General features: G+C 44.6%; 1 protein-coding gene across 3 annotated transcripts in view; it reads left to right on the forward strand.

Annotated features, from left to right (window-relative positions):
* CACNA1H (calcium voltage-gated channel subunit alpha1 H) overlaps positions 1–14,811 on the forward strand; it is a 128,859-nt gene that overhangs the window by 25,490 nt on the left and 88,558 nt on the right. For all 3 annotated transcript variants that reach the window (XM_064461417.1, XM_064461418.1, XM_064461419.1), the window contains exons 6-7: positions 11,592–11,684; positions 13,631–14,420. In XM_064461417.1, the coding sequence (XP_064317487.1) occupies positions 11,592–11,684; positions 13,631–14,420 (883 nt within the window). The remainder of the gene's footprint in view (positions 1–11,591; positions 11,685–13,630; positions 14,421–14,811) is intronic.

Here is a 14,811-nt window from a genome sequence, read left to right on the forward strand (position 1 = left end):
ACTAGTAGTGAGTGTTGCATAACAGAAGAGGCAAATCAAAGCGAGAATAGTCGAGAGGTCTCTGGCTGCACTTGCATTCTCCTTTTTCTGCTCTTACACAGTTCTTTGACAGAGCTTGATGGATGAGCCCAGGAGGTCCCATCTGGCTCCCACCACAGGGCAGTGGTGTTCTTGCCAGAGAATGGGCAGAGGGCAGTGCGTTGCAGAGTGCCTGTGCTAGTGCATTGAGAATGAGCAGGTGCTTCTTGAGGGCTTCTGCTTCCTTTTTACTTCCCGAGCCTTTCTGCAGACCGCAAGTTTTCATTTCATGTTAGTATTTCGTTTCTACAGCCTGAAAACATAGTTTTAAGCCGGGGAGAACACACCAGCCATAGCAGAGGATTCCTTTGCGAGTGTCTAGCAAAGATGGATATTGTATCCATAGATCATTCTGGCAGCTGCCAGGAGGTTTATGATTGGTTTTAGTCCTGCTTAGGCCATCCAAATGCTAAAGAGTATTTCCAGCCAAAAACTCGTCTTACATCTTCATTCCTTTTAGAAGAAAGGACTCACTCTTAGAAGCTGAAAACAATGTTACTCCAGGTGAAGAAGCAGCTGTTGGGAGTAAGGTGCTTGCTTAACTTCAATATGGAAAGAGTAAATCATTACTGCAAGAGGTTGGATGCTAAATCAAAACAATTGCTGTAAGCAGAGAACATTTAACAAATAAAGCTATTGAGTTGTGCTTTCATTACATTTAATAGTTGAAGCTGCGTAGCACCAGGTCAGCAGTTAGATGAGGCCTCAAAGTAAGTAGTGCAGAAAGTAGAACTGATGGGTTTAGTAGCTCGGGAGCTTCCCTGTGAATTGGTATTGAATTACTGGGCAGAAAGCACTCTGCTGTGCTTTGGAGGAGACTGGTCCAATTGTCCTGATCCCTTCTGGGGAATAATGAATATGTGGTACTTTGCAAGAGTTGTAATGGTGGACTGAACCTCAAGGTCTGGCAAGCCTCCAGTTTGCATAATGGCAATCTTAGGACTCAGCTGGATAGAGCATCCCGCATGATTTATCCCAAATGAGTTGGAAATCTAGCATGGTTTAAGAGCTGTCAGAAGGGAGGTTGGTGAAATGAGCCCTGCAGGTAAGATTCGGCAAGAAGCTTCCAAGTGCAGCGACTGCAAGTCATGCCCAAGAGTTTCCAAGGGCGCAGGTTGATACTGTGCAGACTGCAGACAAACAGAACCAAACGCAGACTTTGACGGGGAAATCCTGAAGATGTCTACCAAAACATCCTTGCGAATGGCACGCCAAGGCAGGAGCCTAGCAGTATGGCCAAACTCTTCCAGCTGCTGGAATTTGGATTCAAGCAGCCAAGCTGAAAGACATTAACTTCATGGTAGTAGTGAGCCTGAACTTGCAAGGCACCTGGCACGTGGCAGCAGGGGCGTACCGAAGAGTGAAATGCGTTGATGGCCTTCTAAGCAGAAGAGTAAGTCAGAGGCATCAGACATGAGAACCAACCTCATGCAAATAGTAAAATCTTAAAGCAATAAAAGCTATGGCTGCATCCATAGCAGGTGTTTGAAAGGATAATAGTTCCTTATGTAATCCTGCAAATGATTCATGTTTTGATTCCCCTCATTTGTTGTGTAATAGGCTAATTCATGTATATATTTGTTACAAAGGCAAGTTCAATGGCAAATTATGTGAACTAATTAGCTTATTACAGAATAAATGAAAGGAGATGGAACCTAAATTAACTGTGAGGTTTGGCACGATATTAAGATCCCTTTATTGCACATGAAATTCAGCCGCAACAATAAGAGCAGTAATTACAGGTATTGTTGTCACACTGCAAATGATGAATTGCCCACCTAACCAAAGTCCAATTTAATTTGAATTACTGACAGTTTCAGTGGAGCAACCAAAACACTGCCACCTTCCTAACCATCAGTCTCGGTGTGGCCAGGCCTGAATGCAGAAACCCAGTTAAAACAAAAGGGAGTTGAAAGGCTGGTAGGATCCATGGTTTGGGAAGAAGAGATCATTTAGGCTACTTTACAAACCACAGAACCATTGCTTGGATGATTTCATGTCTGACTTCCAGAAAAATAAGACCGATAATAGCACTTTACATCAGGAGGCAATGCTTTTGGCAAAACCAGTGAGGCAAGGTTGAAGGAGCAGTAACATTCAGCTGGGCAGATCCAGGGTGAGATCAAGGGAAAGAGCTGTTCCTCTGTACCTCCCTCCAGGACGTAGTTGAGAGGACTGAACTTTGAGAGCAAATGAACAGGAAAATATGACATGGACATTTTGGGAAATGTCCATCCGATGCAAGAGAGAAGATTTGCCTGGCAGTTCAGAGGGGCTCTGACACACTGGTGCTGGCTGAGTTGCCTTTTCTATGGCCTCTTCTTCACGTGTTGTATTTCAGAAGTAATAAAGGCCTTCCTTAATAAAAGACCCTCTTCAAGTTAGTCCTTGGATGCAGCTCTCAGATTCGTGATTCTGTTTCTGGCTTATGTTATTCTGAGTGCATATTGCTTCTATGAGGTTTTGCTTAAGAAGACATCTCGGCTAACAAGTTAATCAAGTCATACAAGTAACACATCTCTGGCCCGTCATCAGAAGGCCCTAGCGAGGGAATTCTCAGAGGAGACTGTTCTGCATTCAGCAGCCCCCTTGCTGCTGTCGGGGGGGGGAAGAAAAAAAAGCCTGGTTGTATTCATGAGAGCTGAAGACAGCCCAGCAGGCACATGACATGATAAGAATGCCCAAGAAAGGAAAAGCTGAATCACCTTCTGAAGAAAGATGTCTGGAAATAGAGAAGCATTAAAGGAACTGGCAGTGGCAGCAGCAAGAGTTCAAGGCATTACCTTGATGCTGTGCTTGGATGGAGAACTCCTCTTTGCACCTGGTCTCACCAAAGCTAGGAGTATGTTACAGCCATGAAGGTGTGGGTGGTCAGCTCCGGAGAGACAACAAGTTGTGGTGGGAAGGTGGGGGAACTGATGTCACCCACTTTTTCCTTCATTTGTCCTTCCACGGGTACTTTACTCTGAAGGCGGTGGCAGGCTGCCTGAGCAGGTAGGACAGCTGGCGGTGACAGCCGTATGCTGCAGGCCACCTGCCGAAATAGCCCTTTTGTTTCGATGTGAAGTCACCTCTTCTGTGCTCTACCTTGTCAAAAAAGCCCCTGGGAGCTTGTGTAAGCTATCTCAATCTAATCAAGGATTTATTCATTTTGACCCTGCGCTATGTGCTGATGAGGAGCTTGTTTTGTCTCCGTGTTGCTGACTCTGCTTCTGCCAGGATCTCCCCCCCCGCTAGCTGTGCCTGTGGATGGGCCAGCTGAGAAGGTACAGACCCTGGGGGAAGATGTCAGGCTTGGAAAGAGAAAGGCTCATTCGTTTCATTTCATCATTGTTTGGTTCCCTCATCTATTCCACAGCCGTTTTCCACTTCACATTGTTTCAGCCTCCGTTCATCACGATTGAAATCCTTCCCTGAGGATTTCTCCCTTGCCTGGAAGTCTTTCAGCTAAATCTGTTGTAATGGGAACCATATCTTCTATTTGAATTAAAGGAAAAATGGCATGCACTCCTGCTATGGCCAAACACAAAAATTATCTTTAAGTCCCTCCTTGTCTATACCATCACTCAGTCAAGAAAAATCTCATTTGAGGAGAACAGACCTGAAGCTCTAATGTTGCTTTCCCTTAGAGTAAGCACAAACCTCCATCCTGGAACCTGCTGGCAGGACGGAATTGGCAGGGTCATTCCTCTTGGCTCCTGCTCGCACCCCATCCTCTTAGCTGGGCTGTCGCTCAGATGGGTGTTAATAGGGACCTTTTGGGGGGCCTGTTTCTCTTGCCAAGGCAAGAGACCTCAGTTTGTCTCAACCAAGTTCCTTACAAAATGATGGCTCAGGAATGGTTACCCCAGTGTCTCAAGAGTCTTGTACGCGAGATGCTACTAATACGCTTGCTTGCCTGTCTGCTGCAAGCTCTGTCCTTCCACTTTCAGTAGTCTTCAATATTTTGGGGAACAGCCAAAAGGCACATTGAAGCAGAAGGAAGTGAAAGAGAGGCTTCCGACTGCAACTGTATTTGTGGGGGCAACATGTAGTTTTACGGGCCATGTTTTTCAGAAGCAGCTCTCACAACGGGTGCCCATGTTTTCAGAGTTCATTGAGTAGATAATTTTTTGGCCAAAAGGGCGTTTTGTCAAATGGTTCATTCTTTAAGCTGGTGATGTGTGTCAACAATGCTTATCTGCTGAATTTGGCAAGAGGTTTTGTCTGGTGAGAAAAAAAGGGAAGAGAGTCCTAAGCTTTTCATTTCCACTGCTTTAAGATGATTCTTTGTCACTAGATTTGAATTTGTTATGGAACACCAAAAATATTTCACTCTAAATGATGGGGTTTGAGTTTTGTTGGTGTTGCTTTTTTTAATTTGGTCAGCCGAATACGCATAGTTTTCTGCATTTGAAGAGCTTTTCATGCTGAACGCCCAATCTAAGAATATTCAGCCCCTTTAAAGCATCTCAGAGTGTGCTTCCAAGAGGATTAGTTGCTTTTGAAAAATCTCTTTCATTTTGAAAGCTAGGAGGAATTGCACCACATAGCACAAGTCAGAGGCCATCCTGATTGCAGGTCTCGGCCCACTAAGCTATGGGACATACTGGAGGGACCCAGTGTGGCACAGAAACCTGCTGCAAACTCTTTAGCATTGGAAGGGTTTCATCCTACCTGAATCATAGATTCTTTTATTCAGAGCAGAAAGAAGGGTGTCTGCAGCAAGCCATGGCCTCACCTGGAGTCCAGTTAGGTGATGAAAAAGCTACCGGTCTTGAGGTGCATCAGAAATTCTTACAGGGAAATGTCACTTTGGTTTGATTGACCCAAACCTGCTCTGTGACCAGGTGCTGCTATTGCACCTTGCACTGTGAGCTGTGCATAGCCTAAGGGAGACTTGTAGGCTAAGCCAAAGGTTCAGCTCCTTCACCCTGATGGCCCCACACAACTGTCCCCAGACTGTTGAGTTGGCAGGTCCATCCAGGAGAGCAAGACACCCCCCGCGCTGATTAGTATGGGTGGGTAAAGCTTAGACACTTGGACACCTGAAATGTTTTGTGTCATAGGCCTGCACAGAGGGCTAGCTGTGCTTGAAGCTGTGCACCCTTCGTCCCTAGTGGTCTCTAATATAATGTGAAGCAAGGTGTAACAATACAATCAACAAAAATCCTTCCTTTTTGTATTTGGGCCAGTACCCCAAGCTGCTGCTGTGTTCCAGACAGTGGTGTCTGGAGAAGCACTGTCATTCGTATAATTGCTATATGGTACACTCATCTGTAAGCAAGGATCTCAGCCTGGCTTCGGTTCCCTTCTCATTGCAGGCTCTTCATCTTTTAGCTTTGCTCTGCTATGAAACTGATTTATGGCACTCTCTATGATAATGGACTCATTATGCTGAAGCTAAACAGTTAAATACATTCCCTGTGCATAAGATACTTTACACAAACAATGAAGACAGAGGATAATTATCACAGTAAATCAAACCTCATGAATATGGACTAAGATGTGATTTATTACAAGCAGCAGTCATCTAAAATCAGTGATGGTTTTGCTATCAGACGAGGATCTTGCATTAGTGTGAAATGGAGAGACTGCAACTAACCTTCCTTTTGTAGCAAAAGTTGCTAAATTTTTATGCCATTTTTAAGCTTGTAGATTCACTTCCATGAGGTTCTGGGCCACCAACAGCAGCATCAGAGATGTGTCCAAGTTTATAAGTGGTAATGCTGACCAGAGATCCCATTTACGTGGAACAAATCTGAGAGGTCACAACTCAAAAACAAATGCAAGGTTGCACAGTTTCCTTTTATTTTCTGTTTTGCAGGGGCACTTCTCAGAGCAGATGCTTGCTTTGCAAGACTCAATTTATAAAGAAATGGCTAAAGTCTCTCTGGAAGTAAGCAGGCCCTCAAAGTGAAAGAAGCATCTCTTGAAGGGACATTACTCAGAATATAATAAAACCTGGTTTTCTGACCAGAGGTTACTTAACAACATGTGTCATGAGGAAATAATTAAAATTGTGAAGCTGACTTTAAAAATACCCGTTGGATTAGCTGCCAAGCACTCTGCATACAGAAAAGGAATACTCCATTATTCACTGGTCAGTACTTGCTAGCCAAATCAATATGCCCAAGAGGGCAGAGTATATAGATAAGAGGCTTTCAGAAATGAATACTGAAGGCCTTATAGAACTTACTGAGACCATCAGAGTAATTAATAGCTCTCGCAGTTTATTATATCATTGGATCTTGTCTTGATAAGGTTTATAAAAATAAGAAATAAAAAGCCTTGCAGCAGGGCCGGGGAAATGATGAGATAAAAAGTAAACAAAAGCAAATAATCATGGCAGTCCTTCAGAGTTGCCGTTCGGGTCAGTACGATTGATTTTCACGCAGATAATGCCCATCTTCTCCCCAAAGGACCCAAGTTAGGCCAAAGAAAAAGAAGCTGAGTGCAAATTACAGATGTCAATTCAGATGAACACTTCAAATGGTTTGGAAACACTTGGGTTTCTCTGTATCTCAGTATCATCATCTGCTTCAGCCAGACACCGAGTTGGATGAGGACCGGCAATTCTGAAATCAACCACCAAGGAAATTTCTGTTTGCCAGAGCTATGCTTTTTAGGGGTTTTGCTCAAAGTGTGAGATGCTGGGTTTGGTTCCTCTGCTTAGGGAGGCTGTCTCTACAAATGAAGTCTGTTCAAGTAATCATAGAAGTGAAATCTTGCCATGAGAAAGATCAGGCCTCGGGGCTGGGCTGGAGTCCTGTATGCTGTGCGTTCAGTTCTTATAGTCTTTTCAGCTTCGCTTCACACAGTAATTTTCCAAACTTCCCTCAGTTGATTAGTGGCACCTCAAGGTTGATTTCTATCTGCTGCAGTCCATCTGGCACTAGCCATTAGTGCTTTCTAATATGAGGAAGTAATTCAGTGTTTGACTTTACTAATTAAACTAGTTTGGGTTGGAGTTTGCATCTTGGGTTTTTTCCCCTGGATGATTGGGTTTGGGGTTTTTTTTTTCCCCTTAACTGACACTAAAGAAAAAAATAACCTGCTCTTAAATCGATTATAGCCAAGAACTTGCAAAAATTTTGGCAGGGCTCAAAGGCAACGATTTTTATGATGAAAATTTCTTGACATAATAAAAGAAATTGTTCTGCAGAGACCTTTGAAGTGACCCCAGAAAAGATAAAGTAAACCTCCTGTCTCCCTGGGAACAGTGAGGAGATCTGAGTTAATTGCCAGTGTCTTTAATCTACATCTCCCTTGTGATTTTCACTCCAGAGTTTTAGATTGATTCTGATTAGCTTGACTAGAAGACCTGATTCTGTCCCCAATTATGCTACTGTAAATCAGACAAGCGTCTTTGTTACAACTGATGAAATTATTGTGGCGTGAGCAAACCAAAAGGAACAGAATCACAGAACAGAAGACATTAAAAAAAAAAAAATATCTGATTGTCCGCTCTCATCCTGCTCATATTAGGAGGGTGATCAGGGAGTGCCTGACTGGGGACTGCATGAATGGTGTCGAGGTCAAAATCTGTCTTGACATTCACCTGAGTGAGCTTTCTGCTCAGTCCTTGCAGTGAGGGGAGAGAGGACCAGACACAAGACTCAGGGCTTTAGTACTCAGCCTTGTAGGTATTAGAGACAAATGATTTATCCCATCCCTACCCATGCTATGTATGAGGTAAAAAACTGAATAAGCAGACAAGGAGAATTGGACTGAGCATCACACAGGATCTCCAATGGGTTAGAGGACAGCTCTGTTCTCTGCCCAGAGTCTCAGTCCTTCGAAGGGAAAAATCATTTCCCCATACTAAGGGAGCAGCATCTCCTTTCCCACTGGCTCTGCAGCATGTGACTAGAGTCGGCAGCGCTCTTCAGGACAGCCTTGCCAATCATCTTAATTGAATCTTTTAGCTATTTCCCTACAGCTGCCAATTTTGGTGTGCCACGTATCTTGCACATCTTTTTCATCAGAGCAGAATTGGGAAACGTGTTTCTCGCCGACTTATCTCTGTTGATAAATAATTGTATGTTGCATTTATTGGAAGCTTTGAACTGGTACATTTGGAGACACTGTTTAATATGTCTGTCTGTGAACAACCATGGCTTGAACAGAATTTAATTACTGAGAATGGATTGCTGAAAATGGAAAGTGCAAGAAAGGTGCTCCAGGTCCTTGGAAGACATCTATAAAGGGCTTGGAGGGCCAAATGCTGGAGCTGCAGTCAACTGGATTAATCAGATTGGAAAGTGAAGAGAGAAGGAAGTCATTTCTGCCTAGCGAAGTAGGTGATACAGCATTCAGGGTGCCCCAAGGGAGGAACAGTAGGCAAAGCAACGCTGAAAAAATGTATCTATGTTCTTGGGAGAATAGTGAGAGTTGCTCACTTTCCCTCTGAGTTCATCTGGTCTGAGAATAGGTGTGTAGGATCAAACTACGCATTGCAGCAGTGAGCCTTGCACCAGTGCAGATGCCTTTGACTTTGTTCCAAAATTATTTAAAGAGTTTAGTTTGCGGTGTATAGACCAGCTGTTGGCAAATTCAAATGGTCTGGTTCCCATTTACACCAAGGCCTTGCTGAGGATATGCAATGAGACCTTGGAGTAGGTAAAAACATACTCATAAAGTCATTCGGAGCCCTTTAAAGGACAGAGGGAAAGAAGTCCACAGCATGGCAAGAATCGGGCTGTAAAAATCATAGACACTGTTTCAGTCCAGACAGGTGGCTATGCATGTGTGCTGTCCTGCATTTCTCCAGAGCTATTTGATTTAAAAAAAAACAAAAACAAACAGATGTCTGTGAGCACGCTCTCTTACGGGATTGCTAGTACTCTAATCCTCAGCAGCTCAGGAATCCTTCCCCTAGGTACTGCTGTGTTTATACTGGGTGAAGAGTCCAAGAATGAATCTACAAAGATGTCAAACAGGAGAACAAAAGCTCAGCGGTCTGTTTATCCCTCCTGTATCCCTTCGGTTTGCGAGTAGTAAATAATGCAAATTCTAATTACATCTTAAATATTCTGTGAGCGAGATGAGCATTTTCAGCCCTCCAGAGGAGAAATGTGGTGTGTCGATTGATTCTTGCTGAAAACGCTGTCTAGCATGCAAGAAAAATACCTCTATAACTGTTGGTTGGCCGTCACTCTTGTCTCAGCAGCTGTTTCCCAGGTGGGGAGCTGGCAGTGCCTGCAGAAGCCCAACAGCAGCCCTCAGGTAACTCCTTTTGAAGAGAGGGCTTTGTGTTTAATCGTTTTAATACATTTTATTTGAGGATTGCCAGCCAAATGCAGATTCAGTGAAGAGGTGTATCCAGTATGTCTGGAGTCCCTGGGCTCATTTTTCATCCCCAAGTGTAAACGATGGAGCGCCTGCTGTGCCAGCTGTGGCAGCCTGACTCTGAAATGCCCATCCAAATAGAGGGGAAGGGACGGAGGGAACTCTGAACAGCAGGAAGACGACTATTTCTTAGGTAGTTGGCAGTGATTCAGTTTAGCCTTGTGTTACCTCCTGATTTGATCCCTCCAGTTTCCCCGTGAACCTACCCAGGCATCAAGTGCAAGAGGCGATCAGCTGCCGAGCGCAGGCAGGGAGTGAGGCCGAAAAGAACTTTGCCCTCTATAAATGTTTCAACCATGTTAAAGGAAAGGCAGAAAAGGGCAGTTTGGGTTTGATTGCTTGTCCGTTTCACACCGCTGAACAGACTGATTACTGCCTGTGTCTGCCCGGGCAGCTTAACCCCTTCTCAGATGTCCAGGGTGAATAACAGCACTTGCATCCACACACAAAAAAAATGTCTGTTACTGAAAAATTTCTACCGCAGATTGATCTCTGGGGTTCACATTGACCAAAAACATTCTTTTTTTGTTTTGTTAAACCCATGCTGCTGGAAGGGTTGTATTGCTGGCTGATACCTGTGCATCGCTAACCAGCAGCGGGGCTGTGATATGAAAGAATATCTAATGAACGTAATGAGGAACAGGAGAGGTGGGTGCATTTTGTGTAAATGCAGCCCACACATCGTCAGACCTGATTGCTCAAAGTCTTTAGCAACGCTGACAGAGTAAACCAGCTGCAGAGACAATTTTTACCTGCTCCTTGGCAGATCATGTTCATTGGTTTTGGCGTGGAGCTGTATTTGCTGGCTCCTCGTCACTCAGCTGCATGGTGGGTGTTGTTACACGCGCTTCAGCATGGGAATTGGGTTTGAAAACTTGCTGGTAAGACATCACCATGTTTGACTTTAGGGTGAGAGGAATCAAAAGTAGGTAGTCTTTCTCTTCCAGCACCCATGAGCTGATGCAAGGTGCTCTGACAGTCTCGGGGAAACTGTGAGTACTGATGGTTGTATGTACAGCAATGCTTCCCCCCTTGCAGATGTGGTCACATACCAAAGATCCATATCTAGGAACTCATTCCAGCTCCTTGAGTTAAAAAAAAATAAAAAATAAATTAAAAAAAAAACCCAAATGAGAAAAGTGGCAAGGATTCATGTCTCTCTTCCCTGCAAGTGTTTTTCCCTGATGCTCCAGGTGTGACAAGAACATTGTTTTATTCGCTGCCTCAACAGCAAGTGCTTTTCTGTACATGCCATGCAGAAAGTCCTCTATACTGATCAGGCTTGATCCTTTTCTTGTTCACAGCAAGCTAATTCACAGTTTCTTCACTGCAAACATGGTTTAAATCAGGAATAATGCCACTGAAATTGGAGGCAGGTGGCAGTTCTGGGTTTAGGCTAGGACCACCAAGGCTTACATTAGGCGTAGCAAATAGGATACATCCGTGCAAGTAGATTCTGACAGGAGCTTTGATTTTGATGGAATTTTTGCTGGGATTTCAGCTTTAGGACTAGTAGCAAGATAGCACTAGAAGTTTGGTATATTTTATCTAAATAAAAAGTGTAAATTACATGGCAGAATTTGCTTTGCTCTGCACACAGCCTGCGTGGTGTTAATTAAATCCTCAGCTGCTTCTTTAGTGGAAGGAAGACTGAGAAAATGAGTATGAAATCAATTCTACATTTAATTAAAGTAACTCTCTTCGATTCAGGTGCTTTCCCACTATGATATTGGTGATACAGTTGTAAGAGTAAGCCAGTAGGAATCGCAAAGAAATTGGTTTTACAGAAACAAAATTGACTCAAAAACGTAGGAATTTTATGAGTAGCATTATAAAACCGGCAGCCTAAGGTAAAAGCCCAGGCCTCTGTAAGAGAGGCTTTTGCTTTGTTCATAATCCCTCCTTGGAATTTCTTTGCACTGGCTTGGAACCAGCGTTTCAGCTGCTTTATTGTAGTATTTTATCATTTTAATTGTACCAGATTCCTGTAGAAACCTCAGGCCAGTCCTTTGGTCACACATTGCTGCTATCCTAAGCCAGCTGGGGAAAGAAGTGCAGCAGGTCTGGATGGAACCTGAGAGATGCTGTGGAGCGATGAGTACCAGGCACTACTGGAAGATTGATGTTTACTAACTTTTTGGTTGACTCTTGTTCTTATACCTTCTTTCTCTGTCTTCCTGTAGGTTATAACCCTGGAAGGATGGGTTGACATCATGTATTATGTGATGGATGCACATTCTTTTTACAATTTTATATATTTTATATTGCTTATAATAGTAAGTATGAACTGTGAGATGCTCCCATTCCTTGTCCTTGGGGGGTAAAGTTGTTCCCTGGGCTTTTCACAGAGAAGAGCCAGCTAGGATTGAGAGCGGGAGACCTTCCTCCTGCCATAAAGTGTAATTATGCAGGTTGTGACTAGTGCTGTGGGGACAGATTATTGGCTACAAGAGTCCTTTTTAGTGTCACATGTGATGCATAGTCACCGCTTGTCAAGCCATATGGTCCTCCCTCCCTCTTACTCTCCCAGTCCTGGTCTTGTCACCTTGACGCGTCCTAACCGTTGTGCCTTGGCCAAGCGACTGCTAATCAGAACAAAAAGCGGAGAGGCTGTAGCTTTGCTTCCTTTAGCTGCTTCAATGTGCCAGAGGGCACCTCATTTCAGTGAAGGGCCCTCAAACTATTGCACTTACCTGAGCCCTTTAAATAACAGTAATAATAGCAGTGCACCCTTCTGAGGTCTTACAGTGCTGTCATTCCTAAAAACAAAGGAGTACTCACTGGAGGCGCTGGAGGTTGCCTTCGGAAGCTGCCGTTCCACGTTAGCAAGGCTCTTTTTTCACAATGGGCACAACCTTCTCCAGGGGTCTACATCTGTGGAAAAGTTAAGCAAGCATTTAAGTCAGGAGGAAAGCAGAGGGAAAAGCACCATGTAGTTGTCAGGCAGGACGTGGGACGGAGGCACTTCGAAGTGCTTTTGTGGCTGGATATTCTTTATATATAACCCCATCCTTGTCAACGTGGTTTTGAAGGCCTTGGGAAGTCAAACCACCACAGCTCCTACCACCAGTGGGAAAGGCGTGGACCAGAGCAGTGTGAGAGGTTCCCAGTAATGATAGCGTTCTGAAGCCGGTGATATTTGAGCCTTTAGCAATGGGCCATGCATAGTAGAGATTTACGCTCCACTCTTTTGAGCTCTTCTGTACATGTGGATCCTTGCAGAAAAGCCAGAAGGTGACTAATCTCCAAGTCACTTGGAGCTAGGAATAGCACCCTTGCTGTTTCTCCAACAGTATCCAGGCCGATATTACAAACTGGAGAACAGCACTGCAAACCGTCTCCCAACACCTTCCCCTGAGGATTCACCAGACAATGGTGCAGATTAAATCCATACGTTTCCTACTGAGCACAGCACAGAGGTTTGGCCATGTAGACAGTGGCGATTTCTTGACGTCAGTCCCCTTCGTGCCTAAGGGCACTGATCCTCTGATGGGAATATCTGACATTTTCCTTTGACTGATTTATGAATCCAAGTGGTGAAAAACCAGTTTGTGGACTCAACAGCTGAGGGATGGATGTAGCCTTATGTCACTTCACATTCTTGTCCTTGGGACTTCATTTTGAAAACCTGGTATCACCCAAGAACACATCAACTCAACCAGACAATAAATCAGGCTTTTCTAGGAGCACTAAATCTCCTAGAGATGCATTTCTCTGTGTCAGAGAGATACAAGAGTACAAGGTCACAGATGCATGGGCCCTGACTGTCATCAGAATGAGGGTGCACTCTGCCAGCGTGTGAAGTGATAGAGGAAGAGAAGAGGCAGTTTCGGTACAGCACAAATTGGACTTCAGACCATCTTTCCTTGCAGGTTGGCTGGGTGTTTCCTAGTGATCTGTTTTGTGGTGATAACTGCATCGTGTTTCATACACCCTGCATTAGTAGCAAATGTCATCACCATTGAGGGGAGGAAAGTGGTGAAGGCTATTGTTAACAGCTTTCTTTGCCATTGCCAAAATAATTTAACAGGGATTAGGGGAAAATTCAGCAGCTCAGGCACATGTTGACATAACATTTGGTGAGCAGACCCTGAGATTTGGCGTGTTTGGAAATCTTGGGATTTCTAAGAACCACATTTCAAGTCCAGACAGCATGTGGTGGTGAAGAGCGTGTCTTCCTTTGTAAAGTCCCTGCTAATTCCTTTCCCTGTGTTTTCTCCAGGTTGGTTCCTTCTTCATGATTAACTTGTGCCTGGTTGTGATAGCAACACAGTTTTCTGAAACAAAGCAGCGGGAGAACCAGCTGATGCAGGAGCAGCGGGCCCGTTATCTCTCCAACGACAGCACAATTGCCAGCTTCTCGGAGCCAGGTAGTTGCTACGAGGAGTTGCTCAAGTACATCTGCCACATCTTCAGGAAGGTGAAACGGCGGACAATACGCCTGTACAATAACTGGCAGAGTAAGCGCCGGAAAAAAGTTAACCCAAACAGCACCACAAATGGGCAAAGCCACCGAGGCAAAAAGCGCATCACCTCCATACACCACCTCATCCACCATCACCACCACCACCACCACCACCACTATCACATCAGCAATGGAAGTCCTCGGGGACCATGTTCCAACCCTGAGATCTGCGACCTGGAACTCAAGGTCATGAAACCTGGAAGCCAATTGATGCTTCCTTCTCCATCACCCAACTTGCAGAGCCCTGCTCCTCCTCCGGATTCGGAGTCTGTGCACAGCATTTACCATGCAGACTGTCATGTCGAAGGACCACAAGTGAACTGTAAGTCTTCCAATGCCCCTGCAAGCATTAAACTGACTGCCGGACTCTCCAACCATGGCAACATGAACTATCCTACCATCCTGCCCTCCCCAACTAGCAAAGCCAGTTCTGTTCCGGTTCCCAAAGGAAAGAAGAATGGCAATTCACCTGTGGCTGTGGTTAATAGTCCTGTAAATTTGGGCACAGATTCTTATGGGAAGCTGCAGCAACTGGTGGGAGAGCATGGTAAGGAAAACAAGCTGGTTTGGGGTTTTTTTTTTTTCTTTTTGCTTAGGAAAACTGGGCAAAGGGCAAATTGCTCAAGAGTTAAGGTGTTACTGATAGCCATGTAGGGTGCTGAAGATGGAGGTTGTTTTGTGAATGCTATTTGAACTGAGCGCTGAAGCCAGAAGTAGGACAGGTTGAGGGACTGAGAGCTCTGTTCCTTCTACCCTTGTATTTGCGGTCATTGGGTAAAGCAAGATACAGGATGGTCCGGGCAGTGAGTTCAGGCTACTGCTGGAGGCCTCTTTCCTGTGGTTACGAAGCATGTGTTTTTGAGCTCCTCTCATGCACTTAGTGAGATCCTGGAGGTTCTCCCTCTGTTCCCACCCAGGAACAGATCTATGCAGCCCCT

The sequence above is a fragment of the Phalacrocorax carbo genome, chromosome 10 (assembly GCF_963921805.1).
Source record: "Phalacrocorax carbo chromosome 10, bPhaCar2.1, whole genome shotgun sequence".
Lineage (NCBI taxonomy): Eukaryota > Metazoa > Chordata > Aves > Suliformes > Phalacrocoracidae > Phalacrocorax > Phalacrocorax carbo.